The 25,975-nt window shown below is 37.0% G+C and overlaps 1 protein-coding gene across 2 annotated transcripts in view; it reads right to left on the reverse strand.

Moving 5' to 3' along the window:
* Window positions 1-25,975, reverse strand: part of LOC150079995 (uncharacterized) — a 113,199-nt gene that overhangs the window by 35,615 nt on the left and 51,609 nt on the right. For both annotated transcript variants that reach the window (XM_090382343.1, XM_090382342.1), the window contains exons 3-6: window positions 24,672-24,830; window positions 7,594-7,746; window positions 3,859-4,017; window positions 1,292-1,450 (exon numbers count right to left, since the gene is read on the reverse strand). In XM_090382343.1, coding sequence (XP_090238469.1) covers window positions 1,292-1,450; window positions 3,859-4,017; window positions 7,594-7,746; window positions 24,672-24,830 — 630 coding nt within the window. The remainder of the gene's footprint in view (window positions 1-1,291; window positions 1,451-3,858; window positions 4,018-7,593; window positions 7,747-24,671; window positions 24,831-25,975) is intronic.

Raw genomic sequence — 25,975 nt, forward strand, 5'->3', positions numbered from 1 at the left:
GGGTGGTTGAGTGGAAAAAGACAGTATGGTAATCAATGGATGCTGCTCTTCGTGGAATAATGTTATTAGTGGAGTTCCACAGAGTTCAGTGTTGGGTCTACTGTTGTTTTGTATATTTATCCATGATACTGATGAAAGTATATCAGGCTTAGTGTCGAAGTTTGCAGATGATACAAAGATTGGCAGAGTTGTTAATGACAGTAATGGCAGTGTGCTACTGAAACAGGATCTAGAAAATTTGGGCTGATGGGCTGAGAAGTGGCAACTGAAGTTTAACATTGACAAATGAAAAGTACTGTATATGGGTAGAAGTAACCCCTGAGGAACGTACCAACTGTGCGATACTACACTTAGGGTGGTATAAAATGAAAAAGACCTGGGAGTAATTGTGCAGTCAGATATGAAGTTTTCTGAGCAATGCAGACAGGCTGCAAGATATACAGGAATTTTTGTCAATGATATACAGGAATTTTGCTAGCAGGGAAAAGGAGGTGATTATCCCTTTGTATAAAGCAATGGTCAGACCACGCCTTTATTTACTGCATACAGTTCTGGAGGCCTCATTTTAGGAAGGATGTAGAGTTGCTTGAGTGAGTACAGAGAAAGACAAAAAATTGGTGAGGGCAATGAGGAGGATCCTCTTCATCTAAAGGTTTAAGTTCTGCAAACTGCAATGGCTGCAGACTAGGCACCTGCGAGGTGATCTGACTGAGGTGTATAAGGTCTGGAATAGGTTAAGCACGCTGAATTCTGATGGGATTCTTCCACTTGCACAGATTACGAACCTGAGGGGGGGGGACATAAATTCAAACTGAGGAAAGACAGTAATAGAATAGATGAGCAGAAATTTGCCTTTAGCCAGTGGGTGGTTAATTGCTGGAACAAACTTCAATTCTTTGTTTCGGAAGTTGATAGTTTTAATAAATTCAAGGAGGAACTGGGTAAACTTTTAGAGGGATCGGTTGTGTGAAATTTTTTTTTTTTTGCATCACATGCCTCTATTACTATTATCTAATCTATTCTTTGTTAAGAGAGAGAGAGAGAGAGAGAGAGAGAGAGAGAGAGGGGGGGAAGAATATCTTTATACATTCTAGCTAGCCAACCGGGAATAAATTTGTAAAAAGAACACGTTCCATTCAAAGATCACCTGTTAGAAATATCTGGGAATATTCGAGTACTTTCAAGTGCAGAGCCTGTCAGAGAACATAAACACAAAACATCTAAAATCAACATACTTATAATTTTTAACTATGTTACCTATTTTCTACATCATGAGAAATAAAAATCTTACATCAAAATCTTTCCTTTGTAGCTTTTGTGAGCAATGGGAACATTTCTTCTTGGCTTTGCTGCAATCGTTATTTTGGTGTCGGTCCAAGTACTTTCTGTACACCTTACATCTACAATAATAACAACTAATCCAGTTTGAACCACAACTGGATTTATGTTCCTAGGAGGGGATTGAAGGGAAAAAAAATTACCTAATGAGTTACTGCAGATCACTGATTAGTGCTCATTAAAAATAGATAAAATGAATATACAAATGTGAACCATAAAAAATCTGTTATGAGATAAAATGATATTTGGCTCTTTAATAATTTTTAAATTTTATCGAATTCTTTAGTGGCATAGGGAGATGCAGACCACCTAGCCAATGCATGGTGGTCATCACAGAAACTGCCTTATAATGGACAGTACCTCATTTATTATTTTTTTTTAACAAGCAATTCTAAATGTTTTAAAGTGAATATGTAGGGTACAGTTTCTACAATTCTAAAAATTCATTAAAAAAATTCTAGTGGCAGATAGGTATAAATTTCTATTAACTCAAAATGTTGAGTTAATAGAAATTAACTCAACATTTTCAAATTATGCAACTCAAGTTGCATAATTTGAAAATGTCCCTAAGAAAAATTCTGTATATTTTATTTATTATCAGAAAAAAACAGGGATTAAACCCCACATAAAATGTATGAGACAGAAAAAGGCAATATATAAAGACTGTATATACAAGAGAATTCCTCTTGAAATGCATTAAATAAAACTTTGGTTATGCTCTTAAAATTCAATTAACAAAACTGTGTAAATATTTATATAATTATATATATTAATAGTTGTAAATATTTTTACACAGTTATATTAAAGAATATAACTGTGTAAAATAATCAACAAGCTTCCGTATAAAATTAATGTATAGGAAAAAAACAAACTTGAATCTGACACTTTGAATTCCTAACAAATTTTATTTACTATCAAAATAGTAAATAAAATCTAAATTATAAACTTAATATATAAAGCCAAAACTGAAATCAAGAAATATAAAATAATAAAACCTTAAATAATATTTGTTATATAAGATATTTTTCGATTAACAGAGTTCTAAAATGAAACTGATGCACAAATAATATAAAAAAAGATAAAATTGATCATATCCTTGATAAAATCAATGGTTTATTGATTTTATCATTTGTAATTAAAAATTGAATTTTTAATTATAAAATGAAAGGATCCAAATTAAAATCATTTTAAATGTTTGTGATAAAGGACTAAATCTACTGTACTCTTTTAAATATTGATTTCAAATCATCTGTGTTGTTGAGTGTTTTTGAAGGGAGAATGGAAATGCACTTCTGATAATGTGGGCCTCTAAAATTAGGGGATTAAAAAGAGCAAGAATGGAAATGCACTTCTGCAGGACTGATTCCCATTTGAATTACTTTTAGACTGTATGAGAGCTTCCTCATTTATATGATCTAATTACACAGTGATATTTCATTTTGGTTCTTCTTTGCCATGTGATTGGAGATTTCTGCATGCCTCAGAATCAGATAGCTTTCACTGTGTAATCATCTCTTCACTTACCATTGGCATAATTCTTCCACCTCCTCTGGTGAAACTTATAATTGTAAGTTTTTCCTATCCAGTTATTGTTTATCTTAGCATTAAGCACCCACTTCCCCAGCTTGCAAACTGCCTATCAGTTTGAAGTTTTCTTGGCCTTCTTGATTATGGCATTCATTTTGCCAACAAAAGGGTAGACCTGACAACTACCTTTTGGATTTTTTTTAAAGTTTTCTTAATTTTGTTGACAAAGCATGCTAGAAAAACAAATGTGAAAAGATTAGTCACATCTAAGAAATTCATCAGAAATAGATGACATTTGCATTAGCTGAGAATTAATTAAGCCCATAGATATAATTCTATAGCATTTGAGTTTAACATGTAGCTTGAAACACTTATTGCTGTACTTTAAGAAAAGGGTTAAGTTTGTTACTGTTATTCCTTCCCTTCAGAATGATTCTTCTTTTGGAGTGATTATTCCTCCTCAAATTGGAGGGATAATCACTCCTCTCTGTATTCTGACACTGGAAAACCATTCCTATGTGGGTTGACCTGAATATAGGAAAGTTGTGATATCTCATATGCCATTTAATGTGACCTTCTGCTGGATAGAATTCCATAGCCTGAGTTTATTACAGAATACCTGGTGGCTGAAAAATATTAAATTTAATAATAAAATTTATTGGAATGATTAAGCAGTGAAGTTCACTTCAGAAACAAATGCCCAAGGAAGCAGGAATTCGAGAGATCCAAAATACATGACAGAGTTAAAACTGACATTATAAATGGCACATTAAACAGAAGCCCAAGCATTATTGTCCTGGAATGTGATATACTTAATTAAAGGTGTCAGTTAGGTAATATACCCAATCAAGAGGAGCCCTATGGTGTAATGCAATTTTCTCAAATGGGTTTCTATTAAACCTATCTTATATTAAAATTGAATGAGTCTATGTGAATATATGTGCTTATCACTTAAATTTTGAATAACACTATTTTTACTTAATATCTGCTTACCCCAATGTGAGGTTTGGGAAACAAAAGGGAACAATAAGGACACTTCTTGTGCAACTCTGGACATGTGTTAGCAATGTGTTCATCCAAAATTTTCTGAGGCATTTCAGTATTACAGTGTAAACAACTGATTCTGTCTTTCTCAGCTGAATCACCATGAGCCTATGGAAGAAAATGCTGCCATATAATAAGAGTATCAAAAGTAATTAATTACATTTTATTTAAAAGAGAAGTAGAAAGTTTTATTTTAATTATTTAGAAAATCATTTACAGAATTGAATGGTTTGGAATAAAGTGATTAAATAATATAATTAAAACAACAAATAAAAAAAAAAAAAAAAAAAAAAACAGTGGGGGATTTGAACTGATATTATCGACCCCTCCTCTCTCTTGCAAATAATCAAGTACAGTGGTACCTTGGATTATGAGTAACTTGGTATGCGAGTGTTTTGCAAGACGAGCAAAAATTTTTAATAAATTTTAACTTGATAAACGAGCGAGGTCTTGCAATACGAGTACAGTCAGTCCTCGTATAACACGTGTTTACACTACACGAATTCGATGATACACGATTTATAAATATGGGAACAATATCTTATATAACACGAACCGAATTCGCCTATGCACGATTCGCCTTTGTGTTTACAAGAAATGGCAGTCGAACGCAGAATCACCGCAACCCGATAGCAATGAAGAGAAGATTTTGAAAATGTATTTATGGTTTTTTATATCCGTGAAGGGGAAACACATTTCACCATAATAACGTAAAAACCAACAATTCCAGCTAGTATAATCGCAAATGCAATTAGATCGAGTTTACTACCAGTTTATAACAGATTCCACTAGCAGGAACGCAACTGGAAATTGTTTTATGGTAGGAACCCCTAGAAATGTGCTTTAGTAAAATGTGAGGTGTTAATTAATAGTGTATCTCTGCCTTTACGGTGTTTATTCAGTTGCTACACGTGCGCAGCTTTGTTTATGTGTATCAAGCGTGCCTCCTCATTTTGTAATAGTGCGAGCGATGAATCTGATTTCTGAAATTCTCAAAAGGAGGCAAAAGCAAGTGTCATTGGAAAGATTCCTTGTTAAAGTCGCACAAAAAGAAAAAGTCAACAGATTACAGTGATTCCGTTAGAGACAGTGAAAGTCGTCCTACCCAATAATTAATAAATTCGATTGCTTTATGTATATTAAATTTAAATATTAAAAATATAAAAAAGGTATGTATTTTGTATTAATCATTTTTACAGTATATGAATATTTTTGAGTTTTGGAACAAATCATCTGGATTTCCATTATTTCTTACGGGGAAATTCGCTTTGATATACGAGTGCTTTGGATTACGAGCACGTTTCCGGAACGAATTATGCTCGCAAACCAAGGTACCACTGTATTCCTATTATTTGACACAATCGATTATTTATCGCTAAAACTAACTAATCTCTCCCACTTCTGTTCTCTAGAAGAACAGAAGTGGGAGTTCCCTCATATGTTTTCTGTATCAGCCAAATTAAATAATAATAATAATAATAAAAGAGAATATTTTCATGCAATTCCCATTTGCACAAGGTAATCATCCAATTCTGCTTTGAACTTAGCCAGACTCACTGCTTCGGCCAAATTGGGAGACAACTTATTCCAGTTGTTCAATAACCTGCTGCCCATAGGTAAACTTTATGAGATCCAATCTTCTGTTATTCCTTAAGATTTTATACTTATCTCTCCCAGTTCTTGTCTCACCTACAAGGAAGAAGAGACCCTTCTCATACATTTTGCTCCATCCTTCAGACCTTACACACCAAAGTCAGATTTGCCCTTAGATATTAGTTGTAAAACTTTGTACCCTATAACCAATTAAATCATTCTTCATATGTGCATCAATTTGCACTCATTGATTGCTTTACTTTGAACCCAATGTTATGAATATCTTTTACATTTAGAGTAAATACAGTACTGTTAACCAATCAGAAATCTTCACCGCACATCTACTAATAAAACTAAAGTTTTATATGCTATTAATATGATACTGTATATATTTAAAATATTTATATATAATTTCTGATCACAAACAAAAATAAAAATTCTGGGAAAAATTTCTAATGATTGCCATTTTATATGCTCTTAAAAGTTGAGATGCATAATTCAATCAATGTGAACTGGTGTAAAGATTTTAGTATTATAAAAAATATATATTACTACTGATATGCAATATTTTATTTAAAGAATGTTTACAGAACTGGGCAGCAGCAACAAAATTTAACATGAAATATTCAAAAACAGCTGTGACATAAGTTTTATGATAGAAATGCGTTGGCAATATGTAAATAATTCTTAAAATTTCACATTACATCACAATTTCTATATATACAGATGGTTGTGTTTACCCATAAGGATACCAGATCCACTGAAATCATGGGATAAAGGAATCAGTAATAAATATAGTGAGGATTCTTGTGTTGCAGAGCTTGCTGGACCATTCACTTCAATGGATTTGGAGTACCAACCAGAAAATTATATGCTGCACTTAATTAAGCAAGAAAAGTTGAATGATTTAGTTCATGATTTAAATTTATTCAAAGAACAAAAAGAATTCCTACGTTTTAGATTACAAGGGTGGAAGTTACTTCAAGCAGGAACTAAAATTACAGTATATCAAAAACGTCACAAAATGTTTTCAAAATATTTTGTTATGGAAGATGGTATATGTTTCTGTAAAGATATTAGTGGTCTTCTGAATGAACTGGGCACTGAACATAATCCTAATGAATGGCATATATTTACTGATGCCCCAAAATTAAGTTTAAAAGTTTTGATACACAATGGTGTATCAAAACTTTTACATTTAGAGTGAATGTAAAAATTTTACATTTACTGCATTCTCATCAGTTCTTTTACTTCTTACTTATTCCTTTACTTATTGCTGATTTGAAAGAAACATATGGGAGTATGCCCAAAATCCTGAGTGCAGTAAAGTACCATGACTTTGCTTGGAATATCTGTGATCTTAAGAAAATTTAATTATTCATTGGTTTACAGGGAGGTTTCATAAAATACTGTTGTTTTCTATATTTGTGGGACAGTCATGAAACAGAAAACATTATACTGTGCAGCAGCAGGAAAAACGGAAGAATTTTCACCAAAGAAAAGTAATATAAAATGAAGAAAATTCATTTTCTTCATTCCCATCTGAGTTTTTTCTTAACTTTGGGAGATGTAAATGATGGTGACTTTCATTTTCATCAGGACATAACCATCATGGGAGATTACAGAGGCTTCTTAAGAGGAAAAGCAAGATAAGCCATAAGAAAAATTTTTAAGTGGCAAACATTTCTAAGGATATAGAATGTATGAAGTATATTATACATGCGAGTAAAGTAATTTAAATTTAATAAAACAATTTTTAAGATAGCATATGCATTACTATATGATATCTGAAATTGGTTGTTCAGTAAGTTACTAAAATTTCAGTAGTATAGCTTTGAGTGAAGATGAGATAGACATAATTTTGGTATTTTTGAAATCAGCAGATCAATCTTGTATAGAAACTGCAGATTTTTTTCCAGAGGTAACATTTTTTTTTTTTTTTTTTTTTGGCAGTGTAATTGTTAAAATCTGATTAATCTCATCAGATTTTAATAATCAATTCTTTGACTTGAAAGAATTTAAAAACATATGTAAAACTGCCTGGAAAAAGAAATCAACCTGAGTTTAACAATTGCTTTGTTCTAAACTTACATCAAAATCTGCAACTGGAATCTTTTGAAAGTCCTCTGAATATTTCTTCATTGCTTCCTGGCATCTTTCATTTACATGTTTCTCTAAGTTTGTCTGATTTATGATTCCATTACAAAATCGACACTTTCCAAAATCACATTTAGATATGTGTGCCTGCAGGTTAAAAAATAGAAAATAAAGATAAAATGTTTCATTGGCTCCATTCATATACAACATATAAAATTCATCTTTTTACCAAAAAAAGCATACCTTGAATTTATTTTTCTTTCAAGGGTTAAATGATATATACACTGCCATTCCATTAATACCTGGACAGTTGATCCTACCTAAGCACCTCATGTCACACACAAATATAAACATACTTGTGTAGGCTTCCTTTGAAGGGACAGTAGTACGATTATAAATAAAGATGCTGCAATCGACAAGGCTAACAGGCTCACAGTGTAGAATGATAATAGGGTGCCACATAAGCAATTGGTCTGTTTGTGACAGATCAACAGCACTGAAGGTAAGGTCCCTAGGTAGCCAGGTGGGCAGGAGGAGCAGTGAGTAGCACACACTTCTTGATTAGACTGGGGTTCAAGCCCATGACCACCAAATACGGAGGATGCGGAAAGGTCAGGAAATGACCACCGCATATCCACGAAGCAATATGGCCTTAGTTGCTAATGCTCCTAAAAACTAAATAACAACAACTGAAGGCAACTAGGCTAACAATTCATTATGTAATCTGCAAATGGAAGCATACCGGTGCTGAAATAATCATAACACAGCCCAGAAAACTTCCAAACTTGATGGAACGTGACAGGAGAGAGCCCACAAAGAATAGTTCACTTGGACAATTGACGTCATAGCACACAGACCCTCTGTGAGGCAAATGGGACACATGTTGGCATGAGTATAGTGCATAATATGAGCTACCACAGTTGTGCAGCTGTCTACAAGCCATCAATCACCCCAGACAATGAGATGCCGTCTAGCACGGTATAAGGCCTGCTGTTCTTGGGCAGCAAACCAACGGAAAGCTTTGCTTTGGAGTGATGAGTCATGGTTTGATGACAAAGCATATATGTGTGGTGGACACCCAGAAAAAGCTACCTGCCAGACCGTATTGTCCCGACAATGAAATTTGGCAAGGTAGCATGATAGTCTGGGGCAGCTTTTTATGGTTTGCCTTGGGACCATTGGTTGTTTTGGAAAAAACTATGAATGCCGAGGTCTTATCCAGTTATCTTGAACAATAAAGTGGCAGCATGTCATCTCATACCTGTATCAGCAAGACAATCAGTTTGAGGATATGAGCACTGAAAAGTTGGAATGGCCAGACCAGAGCCCTGTCCTCGCTCCAATAGGGAACCTCTGGTTTGAGGATTGTCGGGTGCATGTGAGGAGAGACTGCCCAAAATACAAAGCTGAAATGGTTGTCACTTTGAAGGCAGACTGAATGACAGAAAATACTGAAGGCCAATTATAAAAAACTGGTGAAGAGTGTTCCATGGAGACTATAGGCTGTCATAATGGCCAAAGGTTTCAGCACACATTAATTTTCCTGTAAATAAAGGTTATTTGTAGATATGCAGATGTCCAGCTATTAAGGTAGAACAGTGTATAAAGCATTAGTTAAAGAGACACTTACCCAAATTTTAAATTAGATTTATTTAATCAGCTACAAGCTAATCTGCAATAGCACCACAGAAAGATTAGGCCAGCAAAGGCTGGGCATAAAAATCACTCCTTCTCACAGTTCTCGCTTAGCAAGGGTTAAAAGAGAGACAAGGAGTTTTCGCATACATGAATTTACAGCCCATGGGGTATGATCCGAGTAGACAAAAGCGAGAATGCAGTGCTTGAAAGAATTATGGTTTAAGAGTGCATGTCTTTTAAATACAATTAGCTATCATATTCATTGTCAAAATGATTCACTGTAAATTCCTCTGGTCTAGTAGCTGTGACAGAGTATGAACAAAGTAGAAAAGAAGGAATCAAGTTGGATCCTTGAGTAACAGTTGAAGAAAAGTCTTATCTAACCAACTAATTTTGCAGATGAATTGAAGAGGTACTTGTATTTTACATCAATAATTACTAGAGAAAGATCCCACATGGTGAGGAAAACTGTGCACAAGAAGCTGAGCTGTGCAAAAATAGTGATAATAAAATAACGGAAGACTGTTTATTAGAAAAATTTTCAAGCTTAAAGATGTATGAGACAGAATTTTCTGTATGTAGTCTACAGAGGGTAGCAATTAGGCACCTTAAGAGAGAACCTGATTGAGATCTATTTTGAGAGGGAAGAGTAAAATGAACAAAGGCAAAATTTTCATTACAAATGATTCCAAGACTAGAACCCATAAATTCAAATTACAGAGAAAGAGATTTAGACTGGAACTGTAGGAATTTTTATTTTAGCTAGTATGTTGTTAATTACCAGAATAAGTTGATCTGATGGGGTAGTTGAGGCTGACAGCTTGGCGAAATGCAAAGGTCAGTTGGATAATTACCTATGCAAGTAGGATATCATATAGTAGTAGTTACACTGCAATTATCATTGTTAACAGCATCACATTCTGGGAGTTCTGCCTTGATCACATGCACTACTCTTAATTATTAGAATGTCCAGGAAAAAAAGAAAGAAAGAAAGAAAGAATGATATAATAATGGAAATAATCAGTGAAGGACACCACTCTTAAAGCCATGATTAGGGTTGTTTTATTATCACACATGTAGTGTATTATAGCTATTATCAGTTGCGATAGAAATTATTCTCTTATATTAGTGATCAGTTCTTGCAGAAATTGAACACTACGTGATCAAAGTACATATATTATTAATTTATTAATTATTATTATCAGTCATGTGGTGCAAGGAAGCCTGAGACTTATGCTGCACCAGGCAAAATAAAAAAAAAAAAAAAAAAATTCCAAGTTACCCTGAGAGAGAGAAGCAGAAAGGAATTTTGTTTGTTTTGTTATTTGGTTTTTAGGAGCATTAACAACTAAGGGCATATTGCTCCGGGATATGCGGCGGTCATTCCCTGACCTTTCCGCATCCTCCGTATTTGGTGGTGACGGGCTCGAACCCCGGTCTAATCAAGAAGCGTGTGCTATGCACTGCTGCTCCTTCCCACCTGGCTACGGAGGCGCCACCAGAAAGGAATTGCCAAGAAAGAGAAGAATGATGATATCCAGCTCAATGACCCTGGGTTTGCCAAGCCCATACTCACCAGCTGTGAGCCCCTGGGGTTCAGATGTGAGCCCTTGGGGTTATATATTACCTTTGTATAAATGCTATTAATTCGTAAATTTGATTTTCCTATAAGTATATTTTTTTTACCAGTTGGAGATTGTTTATTAAAAAATTTATGAATTAACAGCTTTTCTACAAAGGTAATACATACATTATATATACAGGGTGCAGAGAAACTCTACCGACAAACTTGAACAGGTGATGAAGGTACTAAATGAAACATTTTTTGTCGAGTAAATACAGGTCGTAAATGAGTCGTTATAGCAGCAGAAGCTATTAAAGGGTTGTAAAAATCAGAACACATTCGGTAATTTAATGTCATTTAATGCATACAAATCATTTGCTGTTGCCCATGAAATAGAAAAAACAATCCATAACAGTGCTGAAACGTATGACTACCATCAACATCAGTGGCATATCCAGGTATCATCACATGGCCCCTCTGCCCACCCATGAATACGTCCCTGATCAACATTAATGTATGCATGCGTTGAGAGGTCCTCTGAATGGTGCGTATCTGCCACTAATAGCATAAACATGTAATGTCATATTGTGATCAGTACGGGTAAAGACATGGAGCATTTCCCTCTTGCAGAAATGGCTGATATCCATTTTATGTATGGCACAGCAAATGGAAAAGGAAGAGGCTTGCAGGATTTATCAAGAACAAATCTAAGGCTGCCTCACCACAAATATTGCTGCGATACACCAAAGACTGCAGGATAGTGGCTCTTCCGGTGTGAATATGCATGATATTGGACGTCGATGCACTGCTAGGAAACCCCAGTTTGAGGAACAGGTTTTACAGAACTTTGCTAATACTCCTACCAGCACAAGAGCTGTTGCACACCGATTGAGTGTGCAGCATTGTTTGGTGTGGGATGTGGTGGATGAAGCCAGACTACATCCTTTCCTATCCATGTTGCACATGGAAGACTATTGTACAAATTGGAGCAGAATGGTATTAACGGTAAGTTGCTACAATGGATAAAAGGATGGTTGAGTGAGAGAAGACAGAGGGTGGTAATCAATGGGTGCTGCTATTCCTGGACTAATGTTATTAGTGGAGTCCCACAGGGTTCGGTGTTTGGTCCACTGTTGGTTTTTATATTTATCAATGATACTGATGAAGGTGTATCAGGCTTAGTGTCGAAGTTTGCAGATGATATAAAGGTTGGCAGGGTTGTTAATGACTAATGGCAGTGTGCTACTGAAACAGGATCTAGAAAATTTGGGCAGATGGGCTAAGAAGTGGCAACTGAAGTTTAACCTTGACAAATGCAAAGTACTGCATATGGGTAGAAGTAACCCCAGAGAAACATACCAACTGCGTAGTACTACACTTAAGATGGTAGAAAATGAAAAAGACCTGGGAGTAATTGCAGTCAGATATGAAGTTTTCTGAGCAATGCTGACAGGCTGCCAGGTCATGGGGTTTTGTCAATGATATATAGGAATTTTGCTAGCAGGGATAAGGAGATGATTGTCCCTCTGTATAAGGCAATGGTCAGGCCACACCTTGAGTACTGCATACAGGTCTGGAGGCCTCATTTTAGGAAGGATGTAGATTTGCTTGAGCGTGTACAGAGAAGGGCAACAAGATTGGCGAGGGGAATAAAGGGATCCTCTTACCAAGAGAGGCTTAAGTTCTGCAAATTGCAGTGGCTGTAGACTAGGCACCTGTGCGTTGATCTGACCGAGGTGTATAAGGCCTTGAATGGGTTGAGCATGCTGAATTCTGATGGGATCCTTCCACTTGTTCAGATTACGAACCTAAGGGGACATAAATTCAAATTAAGAAAAGACAGATGTAGAATAGATGTGGGGAAATTTGCCTTTAGCCAGCGGGTGGGTAATTGCTGGAACAAACTTCCATCTGTCATTGTGGAAGTTGATAGGTTAAAGAAATTTAAGGAGGAACTGGACAGGCATTTGGAGGGAATGGTGTGATTTTTTTTTTTTTTTTTGGCTAATGCTGCATAAGCTCATACACTTGCTTTCTTGCATCACATGCCACTACTACTACTACTATGCCAGAAAGTATGTGCACTAGAACCTGTTGACTTTGCCCACTGTGTAGAGTTCTTCCACTGGCTTTTACAGGAAACCAACTTGCAGCTTGATTTTGCCAATAATGTGCTTTACACTGATGAGGCACGTTTCACCCAAGAGGGATTGTTCAACAGTCGTGTGGGCTTTGTTTGTTTATTTGTTTGTGTTTTATTGGCGCATCAGCAACTGAGGCTATAATGCGCCAAACACCGGTCATATATAAAAGGTTAAAAAATTCAGTGACCTAAGTAGTTAGGCCACCATGTCCATATGTATAATAACAAAGATATAAAAAGTAAACCAATAAATACGTAACAATAACGTAAATTTTTATATACAATTAAAAACTTTTATTAATTTGAAATAGCTAAAAACAGCAGACACGTTGTCGTTGTCGGATAAAATCTGACTGAGTGTATACGGCTCAGTCAGATGATTAAAAATGCTAGAACGGATATTGCTAAAATCTGGACAGTCGATTAAAAGGTGTCTAATTGATATAATTGTGCCACAAGACTCACGTCGTGTGGGCAGAGAATAATTCCCATGCAATGGTTGAACATGGCTACCAACACAGGTTTAGTGTCAATGTATGGGCTGGCATTGTGGGAAACGTTTTAGTTGGACCATACATGTTGCCTGCATGGTTAGATGGACGACTCTGTTTGCATTTTTCTAGAGCAAACACTTCCAGATTTGTTGGAGAATGTTCATTTGATTCCGAGCACAAATGTGGTTCCAACATGATGGCACACCACCACATATTGACAGACGTGTATGCACACACTTACGTACAACCTTTCCAGGCAGATAGATTGGTCGAGGTGGATCTGTAGCCTGTCCAGCAAGGTCACCTGATCTGACTTGTTTGGACTTTTTTTTTTTTTTGGGGATACATGAAGACTCGTGTATGAAATGCCAGTTGACACAGTGGAGGAACTTGTAGCACAGATTGTTGCAGCAAGTGCAGAGATAGAAGACAATCCTAGGAACTTCCAATGCCTACAACATTCAATGATGCGTCGGTGTGAGTTATGCATTGAACATCACGGTCACCAACAGCAAATTATTTGTATGAATTAAACGACATTAAATTACTGAATGTGTCGTTCTGATTTTTACAACCCTTTAATAGCTTCTGCTGCTATAATGACTCATTTACGACCCATGTTTACTTGACAAAAAAAAAAATGTTTCTTTTGGTACCATCTACCACATGTTCAAGTTTGTCGGTACAATTTCTCTGCACCCTGTATACACTGAATTATGACCACCTACCTAATACTTCGTAGGTCCTTTTGCCCTCAGTACAGCAGCTATCAGATGTGGCATTGATTCAACAAGATGTCGGAAGCATTCAGGAAGTATGGCCAACCAAGCTGTGTGTAATGCGGTCAGCAATGCAGGTATGGAGGTGATTGGTGAATCCAGACCCCTGATATGCCTTTCCATAGTGTCCCACAAGTGCTCTATGGGACAGATCAGGGAGTTAGGAGACCAATTTATATTCTGGAAGTCAGAACCATGGTCCTCACACCATTCCTGCACAATAAGTGCCCAATGGCTCACCGCACTGTCATCTTTGAAGACACCACTGCCATTCGAGAAAAAGTGTAACATAGTGGGGTGTACACAATCAGTTGATGATAGCGGAAACCACTGATACGTTGTTCCGCCTGCATCAGGGGTCCAAGTTCCTGCCAGTGAAACATGCCCCACACCATACAACTGCCTCCATCGGCCTGCATTTTTGATACCATACACATCCTTACAAAACCATCCATGGTGTGGAGTAAATAACGTGACTCATCTGACCAGCACACCTAGTCTTCTAACGTGCAACTTGCATGCTCTTTGCTCCAGGCGAGTCTTTTGACAGCTCCGTAGCCAGGTGGGCAGGAGTGGCAGTGTGTAGCACACGCTTCTTGATTAGACCGGGGTTCCAGCCCGTAACCACCAAATACGGAGGATGCAGAAAGGTCAGGGAATAACATGACCACCGCATATTCCCGGAGCAATATGGCCTTAGTTGCTAACTCCTAACAACCAAATAACAACAACAACAGTGAGTCTTTTATGCCAATGAATGTTGGTTAGGAGAGGATTCCGTAGGTGTTGTCTGCTGGCATAGCTCATACGTGCGAGCATGCGATGCATGGTCATGCCAGATATTGTTCCAGGTTGGCCTATATTGTATTGGATAGTCAACTCTTCAACAGTGCAGTGCCTGTTCGTGCCGTTGGACCTGGCACTCACCTCTAACATCAACCTTTCGCTGACCTTTGCAGTTTTGCAGTCAGGTCATTGTTTGACTATTTTGATGCCAGTCCTGGTAAACTTTAACTACAGTGGCTCTCGTACACACCACCAGTTCAGCCGTTTGGGAAATCGAGGCACCAGCTGATCGAGCACCCACAATCTGTCCTTTATCAAAGTCCGATAAATCCTTCCTTTTATCCATCACGCTCGGAATTTTACTACCTACTGAACCACCGACACCTTATCTATGCTACGTAGGTCGACTAACTCCGCCCTCTCGTCCTTCACGTGGTCAACGGGTCACATTCAGTTTTCATAGGAGTTGTCATAATTCAATGATCACTCAGTGTATGTGTGTGTGTGTGTGTATATACACACACACACACACACACTGATGTTCAAAGAAAGTACATTATCCCTTAAAATTGTAATTGCCATCGCAATAACATAAGTATATGGCAATATTTCTTACAGATTGCATCAGATAAGATTGACACGCGCAGATGATGATGTAATATTGCATAAGGGTAATACTCCAGATAATGATACCCCTTACGAAATGGTGCTGAGAAGAAGAGGGGGAAAGCAGTGATGTACGGTTCGTAACTCAGCCGACTCACTGCATTCCCCTTCTTCTCGATGACTGCATGTGGCAGATGCCACATGTCATAACAGTATGTCGGAGCTGAAAAACAACGAAATTAACGGCAAAATGGCAATTTTTTTGTAGCTTCAACTAAAATAAATGAATTTATTCTGGGAAGACAAAATGTCACGCAACATAATAACACGTCAGAGTTAAGATTAAGAAAATTCACAAAAACGGTAATTTTTTTTCGAAACAAAAAAGTAATAACATCCAGCCAATGACCAGTTTTTTCTGGATACCTCCCGAAGTCACGTAAAAAGGTAACCTAAAAACCTAACCATTTTTCACTAAACACAAATGAAAGTTAATTAAAAACGTGACTCCATTATAATTTTTTTTCAACCAACGACCGGTTTTGCTTGAATCCCTCCCAAAGTCGCATAAAAACCTAACCATTTTTTGCTAAACAGAAACGAAAGTCAATGAACATGTGCAATGAACAATAAAATTGCTCTTTGCTAAGCACAAAATGACAATATAGAATTTTTTTTTTTTTTTAAAGAATGCAACTGACAACAGTCAACCAACACAATACTCAGTTACTGATATGCAAAAACAACACAGAAATACAAATAAAACTCACCTCATCAGTCCTGGCCTGTAGGCTTGTATAAAAAACACAAAGAAATAAACAAAATAAGAAAATGTGTCAGCAACACATATCAGCAAAAAACAACCAAACAGGTTACCAGCAGGATGGAACAGGATAATGACACAGGAACTCAAGACTAAATAAGCAACCACGTGCCAAGCAGCAATGGAATATTAACTCTTAATAAGCAGAAATGGAACATTAACTCTAACAAGCAGCAACAATCAAAGAACATACCAGAAACCAGCATGCAAACGAAACCATATGTGACAAATTTCGCATTTACCGCTCCAGTGACGTCCGCCTGAAATGAAGAGGGGAGATGCAATGAGTGGGCAGAGTCACAACCTGTCAATCACTGCTTTCCCCCATTCTCACAGCCAAATAGAAGGGTGTACCGTTAACTGGAGTATGGCTTGCACCAGGTGTTACTTTCAGCTATATAAGCACGGTCTGCAAGAGTTGCAGTCATTCCTTGCTTGTGTCAGGATGGCAATTTACATGCAGTTGATGCCATGAGGAAAGAGTGCTATTGTTGCTTTACGTGAGGAAGGATGTTCTTCCTGTTGTTGTTGTTATTTGGTTTTTTGGAGCATTAGCAACTAAGGCCAGATTGCTCTGGGGATATGCGGTGGTCATTCCTTGACCTTTCCGTATCCTCCGTATTTGGTGGTCAAGGGCTCGAACTCCAGTCTAATCAAGAAGTGTGTGCTCCTGCCCACCTGGCTACGGAGGCAGCTGTTCTTCCTGTCATATTGCTTATAGAGTGTCTTGTAATCAGTGGACAGTGAGTATATTTCTTTCCAAACTCAAGAATACTGGTTCTGCTGATAGAAACGAGTCTCTACACCAAAACAGGATTGCGTTTTGAAGTCTTATTGCTTAAAAACTGTCTGAGCTGAAAAGAGAACGAGAAGAGAAGAACATATTGGAGTGGTAGCAAGTGCAGTAGCAGTTGGCAGACGCCTCTTCAAAATTGGACTTGTAGCCCATTGTCCTAAGATGAAGCCACTCCTCACACAAAAAATGAAAAAAGGCCCAATTCGTTTGGTGTAAGGAGCATGTCAAATGGACCACCGAGCAGAGGAAGTCAGTTATTTTCTTGGATCACATTAAATTCAACCTGCATGGCTCTGATGGGAAACAAATGATTCGCCATAGACATGGTGAAGAATACTATCCGGACTGTATGGTGTCTACAGTGAAATTTCCTACAAGTCAAATGATACGAGGGTGCATTTCATATCACAGAGTAGGTCACCTGCAGTTTATTAAAGGTTCCATTAAATACCAATGGATACCTGGCTATACTGAAAGGCAAATTGCATCCAACCATTAGAGACCATTTCAACCTGCCAAGTAACTGCATCTTTCAAGACAACTCTGCTCCTTGTGGTTACTTGAGCTTCATTTCTGCATTAGAGGTTCAACAGTAATGTGTTTACCTTTGTTACAAGGGAAAAAAATAGTTGGAAGAAAGGTCCATTACAACTCTTAGCTGGACAGGAAACACAATCTGGCCGGACCACAATCCTATAGAGAACTGTTGGCATCATGTGAAATCTGCAGTTGCCAGAAAGAAACCAAAGACACTGTGAACTTCAGGAAACCATAATTTGTGTTTGGAACCACGAATTATCAGTTTATTATCTTCAGAAATTGATCTTGTCAATGCTTTGATGGTGTGCTGCTGTCATCAGGGCCAGAGGTAGTTCAACTAAACCTTAGTTTGCACCTGGTACACTTTTCATTTTGTTTTCCCCTTAAAATGATAAACTGAAGCAAATTGAGGGCTTCTGATAACATTTCAGCTATAATTGTTGTGTTTACCAAAACTGTTGTACAAAGGGTTTTTTTTTTTTTTTTTTTTATGTAAACCCCAAACAAGAGGGGTATCAGAACCTATAGTACTTAGTACCGTGCTTGGGTTGGAGGTAGAGAAGATGAGGAAGGTATTTGTGTAATGTTTACATTACACTTGAACGTCTGTAGACTGTAATTTTCAGGAAACACGTATGAAGGAAGGTTGTTCCAGAAAACAGCAGTTGAATGAATAAACGAGGAAGATGAAAAGTTGGTTCTGTGGGTTTGAAGTTGGACAGTAAATGGATGTTGGCTGGTGGCAGCACGTGTTCGGACTGTTTTGAAAGAGAGAGCGGGAATTATAAAGCCAATTCAGAAGAACAGTGCCCATGGAAGTATCTGTAGAAGAGGCATGCAAAAGAAACAGCACGACTATGAAACAGCGAGTGGAGAAACTCTGTTAGAGATGAATCATTAATTAACCTAACTGCCCTCTTCTGAATGGAACCTAGAAGCATGAGAGGTTTTTGGGGCAATGCCCCCGATGTGGGAACAATATTCCATAGTAGGGTGAATTTTCAATTTGCACAGAGTAAACAGCTGTTTGGAAGAAAAGTAACACCGAGAGTGAAAGAGAAAACCAAGTTTTTTAAATGTACAGGAAGCAATACTTGTAATGTGCTTGTGCCAAGAGAGATTAGAACTCGGGGTAATCCCCGAAATATCAACTTGTCTACAAATCAGAGTGCCACCAATGATAAGCATAGGAGCAGAAGAATCCTTTTTGGGAGATATAAGACAAGACTGAGTTTTAGAAGGATTGAAATCAACTAAGTTGTCTTTGCCTCACTGGAGAATTACCTGGAGATCGGCATTTAAAGAATTGGTAGTGGATATTCGAGAAATTGAAGCTAATTGAGCAGGGCAAGGTTTCTCAAAATGGAAAGTGGAATGAAATGTGCTATTATCAGCAAAACTATGGATATCTACTTGTGATGCTAGTCATTAATGTAATATACCATTGCGAAAAAGGATTAGAAATGTGAAATTCCCAGGTGATGCACTTTCTTTGAACACCAGTGTGTGTGTACACACTGAGTGATCACTGAATTATGACCACATACCTAATACTTTGTAGGTCCTCCTTTTGCCCTCAGTACAGCAGCCATCCGACGTGGTATTGAGTCAACAAGATGTTGGAAGCGTTCGGGAGGTATGGCCAATTAAGTTATGTGTAATGGGATCAGCAATGCAAGTATGGAGGTTATTGGTGTATCCAGACACCTAATATGCCTTTCCATAGTGTCCAACGTGTGCTCTATGGGATTGATATCGGGGAAGTTCGGAGGCCAATCGATATGCTGAAAGATTATACACTGGCTGATCCGGAAGCCTCCTAGAGAGTTACCAATAGGTTCGGTCCGGTATACTAACTAGCGGCCGGCCTGCGAACACCGTTTTAGAGCAGTACCCTCGAAATGTAAGGAATATTGGATCTCGCCACGATGTTCATCGTAACCTCAAAAGTCATCAATCATACTGCATGATGGAAGAAATAGGGAAGGGTTGACCAAAACTTAGCTCTAGAGACTAAACATGGGTTCCACCACTTCAAGCCTCCAATAAGCAAAGTGGTGGTATTGCACCGGTTGATCGTAACCTCAAAAGTCATCAATCATACTGCATGATGAAGAGATAGGGAAGGGTTGACCAGAACTTAGCTCTAGAGACTAAACATGGGTTCCACCACTTCAAGCCTCCAATAAGCAAAGTGGTGGTATTGCACCGGTTGATGAGTCATCTACCACCTAGTACTGCCTGGTACCAGACAGAGGGTGGCGTTCCTCCATGTGGTGTGGGCGCCACACCTCGACCTCTGCTTACGTTGGTTCACACCTGGGTAGTCACCCACCATGTACTTGTGCATTGAGGTTATACCCAGGATTACTAACAGTCCCACCATCGTGAAGGTGCAAGCAGAGAATTTGGCTGTCACAGACCGTCGAGACTTCGCCGAAATTGAGTCCACTTGACTTGTGTCACCCGAATATCAGTTGCATCAGCGTTTTAGACTCCCAGGTAGCAAGTACAGCTTGTCTGGCATATCTGAGAGAATGTCTGTGACAACCTCAAGAATACCACAAGATTGATGTCACGCATAATCAAAAGTGATCTAGGGATGAGTGCCTACCGCAGGAGAACAGGACAGGACAGGACAGGACAGTTCCTAACTCCAGCTCTGATGGAATGAAGGCAAAAAAGATCAGAGGCACTGCAGCGTCAGTACAAGAATGGTAAGCATGGAAAGATACTCTTCACAGATGAAGATTTTTACTATTGAGGAGAGTTACAACTGTCAAATGACAAGGTGCATGCCCATAGCTCTGCAGAGGCATGTCAGGCCATTAAAAGGGGTCATCATCCAGCATCAGTGATGGTTTGGTGGGGAGTCTCCTATGAAGGTGTAACAAAGATGCATTTTTGTGTTCAGGGTGAAAACCAGTGCAAGGGTGTACCTGAATGATATTCTGGAGCTGCATGTAAGACCCCTCAATCAGACCCTCTTCAAATGGTCAGCACTGGATCTTTCAACAGGACTCAACTGCCTACAAGGCAAAGATCACCCAAACATGGCTGACAGAGAATGTACCTGAGTTCATCAAGTATGACAAATGGCCTCCTTCCAGCCCAGATCTTAATCCACTTGATTACAGTTTGTGGGCTATTTTGGAAGGGATAGTCTGTGGTAAAAAGGCATGCCACTTTGGAGAGCCTGAAGAGATCACTTGAGCATGCTGTGGCCAATTTCTCACTAGGTGTTGTGTGTGCTTCTATTGATGAATGGCCAGAACATTTGAGGTCTTGTGTAAAAAAACAAGGGGGGGGGAGGCTTTTTTGAATGAGTGTTCTGTTGCTTCGTTTGTTGGGTGTTCAAGAATAAATCCACAGAAGTTTGAGTACCTGTGTTTTTTATTTTGTGGCTACATGCAGTAACACATGTGACAGTATTTATGGCAGTACTGAGTGTATGTATATATATGTATATATATATAAATAATACATATAGTACACACACAACAATATAATTTTTTTAATCAATAAACACAACTATGTATTTTTTAAAGTAAAATATTATATATAACCAGCATTTAAAAAAAAAAAAAAAAAAAAAATCGGAACACTTTTGTAACATAGTGGTTACAATGGGTAATTTTCACAGATTAATAAATTTATAATGTTGATGCATATCTCAAGAAATTTTTTTTTCTGATTAACAAATTTATCCTCATCTTAATTATAAATTACAGTATTTGGAGCATAACTTCTAATTTAAAGAAAGGTGACATATGTGGTATTATTAACCAATAATAAAACAATAATTCAGTTAAATTAATCACTCTTCTACTATGTTAAATTTCTGCAGAAATTACAGCACACTGTATTTTTCAGGTAATTACTGTTGTTAGCATATGGAAAAAAGAAAAACTTATAATTAACTAACAAATCAATAAAATAACTAAAACAAAACTGAACTAAAGAACACCTACTCTCACCACAGCAAGAACCACTAGAATTATTCAAAGTTGGCACACTGTTGCAGCCTATGTTATGCAAGAGCACTACAGAATCACATCCTGCAGATGAACACAGACCCTCAAAATAAGAAAACAAACTGGAAAAAAGGAAGGTTGAAAAGTTAAGGGACCACAAGTGTGATTTCTTCAGACCAGCACCCACATATGTAGATACCCAAAAGGTTGTATTTCCATAGTGAACTGCTGAAGACCAGCCAGGCTTGTGTCTCTATGCAATTGATAACATAGAAAACTCAGGAAAGCCTTGAACTTAAATATAGTAAGCCCTTTTCAGTCTAGCAGAAGAAAACTAAACATATGTTGATGTTGACTAATAGCACAACTGAGCCAAATCATATGCAAATGTGCAAAATAAAATTTTAAAAAAATCAAATGTAATTAAATGATTAAAAAATGATATATCATTTAATATAATTAGTAACAACTAAATGATAACAATTGCTCAAATGGCTTTTGAATATCTACAGGTGTGAGTGCTCCCTTTATGAAATCATGCCTGTTGCTCCTCAATCTTCCTTATTCTCAGCATATTACTTTCTTATTGGAGGGTCTGCAAAATTTTCTTCCATAGTCTTCCTGTATAACATAAACTGTAGCATTGTGCCAACTTTGCAGAATTGTAGGGGTTCTTCCTATAAGAGCAGACTTAGGCTTTCTTTAGTTTAATTTTATTTATTGTATTGGTTTATTAAACAACAGTGTTTTTCCTTTTATGCATATGATAACAGCAGTAATTACCTGCTAAATACAACATATGCTAGAGTTTCAGCAGAGCAGGGATTAATTTAAATGAATTACTGTATTCATAGTTTCAATAGTTAAAATTATAAAAATAAAAAACTTAAAAAAATGAACAATATAAATGATCACATTCCTATTTTTAAATGTGCAATATTCAGCATTTTACAATGTGGCCACATGTAAATTGTTCATTTTTTCCTTGATAAACAATACAATACCTATTATAAAATTGAAATATAATCAGAATTTATCATTAGCCAATGAATGGGTAAATACTGAAATAAATTAAATGCTGGGATTACTGAGGCTGATAGCTTAAGGCAGAATTAGAACTTTATATATATAAGTGTGTGTGTGTGTGTGTGTGTGTGTGTGTGTGTGTGTGTGTGTGTGTGTGTGTGTGTGTGTGTGTGTGTGTGTGGGCTATCTATTAGTTCTTTGGTTTGGATAACTGACATTTCAGATTATGCATGGTCAGATAATTAACATCCTACTGTATACTAAATTAACAGAAAATAATAGAAACTATTCTATGTCCTCTATAAGAGAAACACACCTCTCACTATGCATACTTATCAATCCACTGCAGGATGAAAGCCTCCTCAAAGTTGACACATTATGGTCCATTTCCCTCATGTTGAGGGAAATGGACCATAATGTCTCATGCCGGTCCAATGCAGGTTAGCAGGGTTTAGCAGTCAGGGGCTTGAACTATGGCCTACTCAAAAAGCTTGTACTACTGCACAAGCTCCTGACCACTCGGCTACAGAGGTCTTATTTTTATACACTATTATTCATTAATTTTATTCATAGATTTTTATTTTCATTATTAACCTGCAGCTTTAAATAAATTTTGTTTTTACTTAAATTACCTAACAAGCAGTGGCTTGTTTGTTTGTTATTTGGTTTTTAGGAGCATTAGCAACTAAGGCCATACTGCTCCGGGATATGCAGTGGTCATTCCCTGACCTTTCCGCATCCTCCGTATTTGGTGGTGACGGGCTCGAACCCCAGTCTAATCAAGAAGCGTGTACTACGCAATGCTGCTCCTTCCCACCTGGCTACAGAGGCGCCACAAGCAGTGGCAGATTACCCATTAAGGCAATGAGGTACGTGCCAAGGGGCCCCAAGCTTTGGGGGGCCCCCAAGCCAAGACATTTTCCTATAGTGTTCTAAAATAGATTAATGTTTTTGGTAAACATCATAAAAATCTTGATTAATTTAAGCAAAAATTTAAGCAAAAAATTCAAAAGTACAAAATTTCATTTATTTGCCACCTAACTTTTATTTATTTTTTATTCTTTTTTTATTATTATTATTTTTTGGGGTGCTCCCAAATATAATTGCCTAGGGGCCCCGCCCCAACTACCCTTAATCTGCCACTGCTGCAGGCGCCTCCGTAGCCAGGTGGGAAGGAGCAGCAGTGCGTAGCACACGCTTCTTGATTAGACCGGGGTTCGAGCCTGTCACCACCAAATACGGAGGATGCGGAAAGGTCAGGGAATGACCACCGCATATCCCGGAGCAATATGGCCTTAGTTGCTAATGCTCCTAAAAACCAAATAACATAACAATCCGCCACTGCTAACAAGTATTTATAATGCAAGTCTTGTTAAAACTATGTTGCTTTATATCACTAAAATAAGGATTATTTGATTTAATTTTTATGTTGGTTAAAACAATATTGCAACCATTAATCTTATTTTCGTATGATTAGTGCTGATAGGTTTATTATTTTGAACTGATTGAAATATATTTCAAACTCATTAAGTAATAAGGGCAACCTATAAATCTTGAAAGACTAAACTAATTTTATATACACTTATTAATTTATATATCATTCACTACTTTTCACAAACACAGCCTACCATATATAGGACAGGCTCTGTGTGTGTGTGTGTGTGTGTGTGTGTGTGTGTGTGTGTGTGTGTGTGTGTGTGTGTGTGTGTGTGTGTGTGTGTGTGTGTGTGTGTAAAAATTTCTGAGAGATATAGAAATAAATATAAAATTAGTTCATACCTTCAAGTTTCCTCCACACTACTCTATGGACAGCAAGTGAAGCTTTGTATGGACAGGGAGAAAGCTTTGTGTAAATAAAAAAAAAAAAAAAAACAACTGTCTCCTCGAAATATGCAGTACTTACTTGAAAATATTCAATCTGAACTATTTTTAAACAGCGTCGACATCTTTTCCAGAATTTAGGGCATCGTCTCTTTTCATGCCTTCGCAAATTTCTTCTTCTTAAGGCAATATTGCAGTTGGTACATCTTACCATGGAAAAAGGGCAGAAATTTTGGTGATCCTAAAAGTCAAAGAAAACAAAGGATAAAACTTTATTTGTATCAGGGTAATTTTAACAATATCATATGTTTATTCGATATTTCTGTAAGTTTATCTCCAAATATACAAACACATTTCAAAATACCACACATTAACTGCCAGTGTGAGAGAACTCGCTCAATGTGCTGTAATTTTCTAATGTTGAAAAAAAATCAACATTCCAACATCCACAGCATTATAAATATAAAACTGTGCCAATGATTGAAAATTAAAAGTTTGAAATTCATTGCTAAAAGTGAATACTTACTTTTGTGCTGAGGTGTAAATGAGAACAAATCTTAATTTTATTCATTGCATAAACTAACATCAATACAAGAAAAAAAAATAAATAAATAAAATGTGTGCCAAGTCTATAAACCAAAACCAAGCATTACAGCAAACCATTCATTTAGCATGCCAATAGTTAGATGTTAATTTCATTTGCCTTTACGTTTATGGCACTTAATGGTTGACTACTTAAGAATAATGCTTATGAATTATGGAACACTGCTTGGGTGCATTTTGAATGCAGTTGTCCATTGTCTGCTACATAGACACATGATCTATTTCAAAGCACAAAACAAAATATTAAAATAAGGTGTTAGCAATCCTACAGTCAGCATAATGGTTTCACCAATTGTCACTAATCTAGACAAGTCTGGGTTTGAATCCCATCGGAGATTGAAGGAAGGAATTCTTAAAGGCCTCTTCAGTTAGTTGATCTCAGGAAGTGGAAGGATTTTCTTCATAAGCTGTCTCAGGTTTTTAACCAACAAAACATGCAAATTGGCCTGCAAATATACACTTCTAAAGACATAAAATACACTGGTGCCATACAGCTCACCAGTAACAACAACAGTAACAGAAATCTAGCACAAAAAAAAAAAAATATAAGCTGAAAATCTCAATTAACACAAACTACATTCAACTGCTAAAACAGAAAACAGACTCAATTATCCAAGGGCATATGGGATATAAATATGCCATGATAATCAAAAACCCCAAATAACCTGTAAAATGAGACAAATTTGTGACATGATAAAAATGTAAATTTATTAAGATAAATAAATACTGTATTCTTATTTATGAAGTATTATATATCATGAGAAGATCTAATATAAAATTTAA

Source organism: Mastigoproctus giganteus, chromosome 10, assembly GCF_048544385.1.
Source record: "Mastigoproctus giganteus isolate SK-2022 chromosome 10, ASM4854438v1, whole genome shotgun sequence".
Taxonomy (NCBI): domain Eukaryota; kingdom Metazoa; phylum Arthropoda; class Arachnida; order Uropygi; family Thelyphonidae; genus Mastigoproctus; species Mastigoproctus giganteus.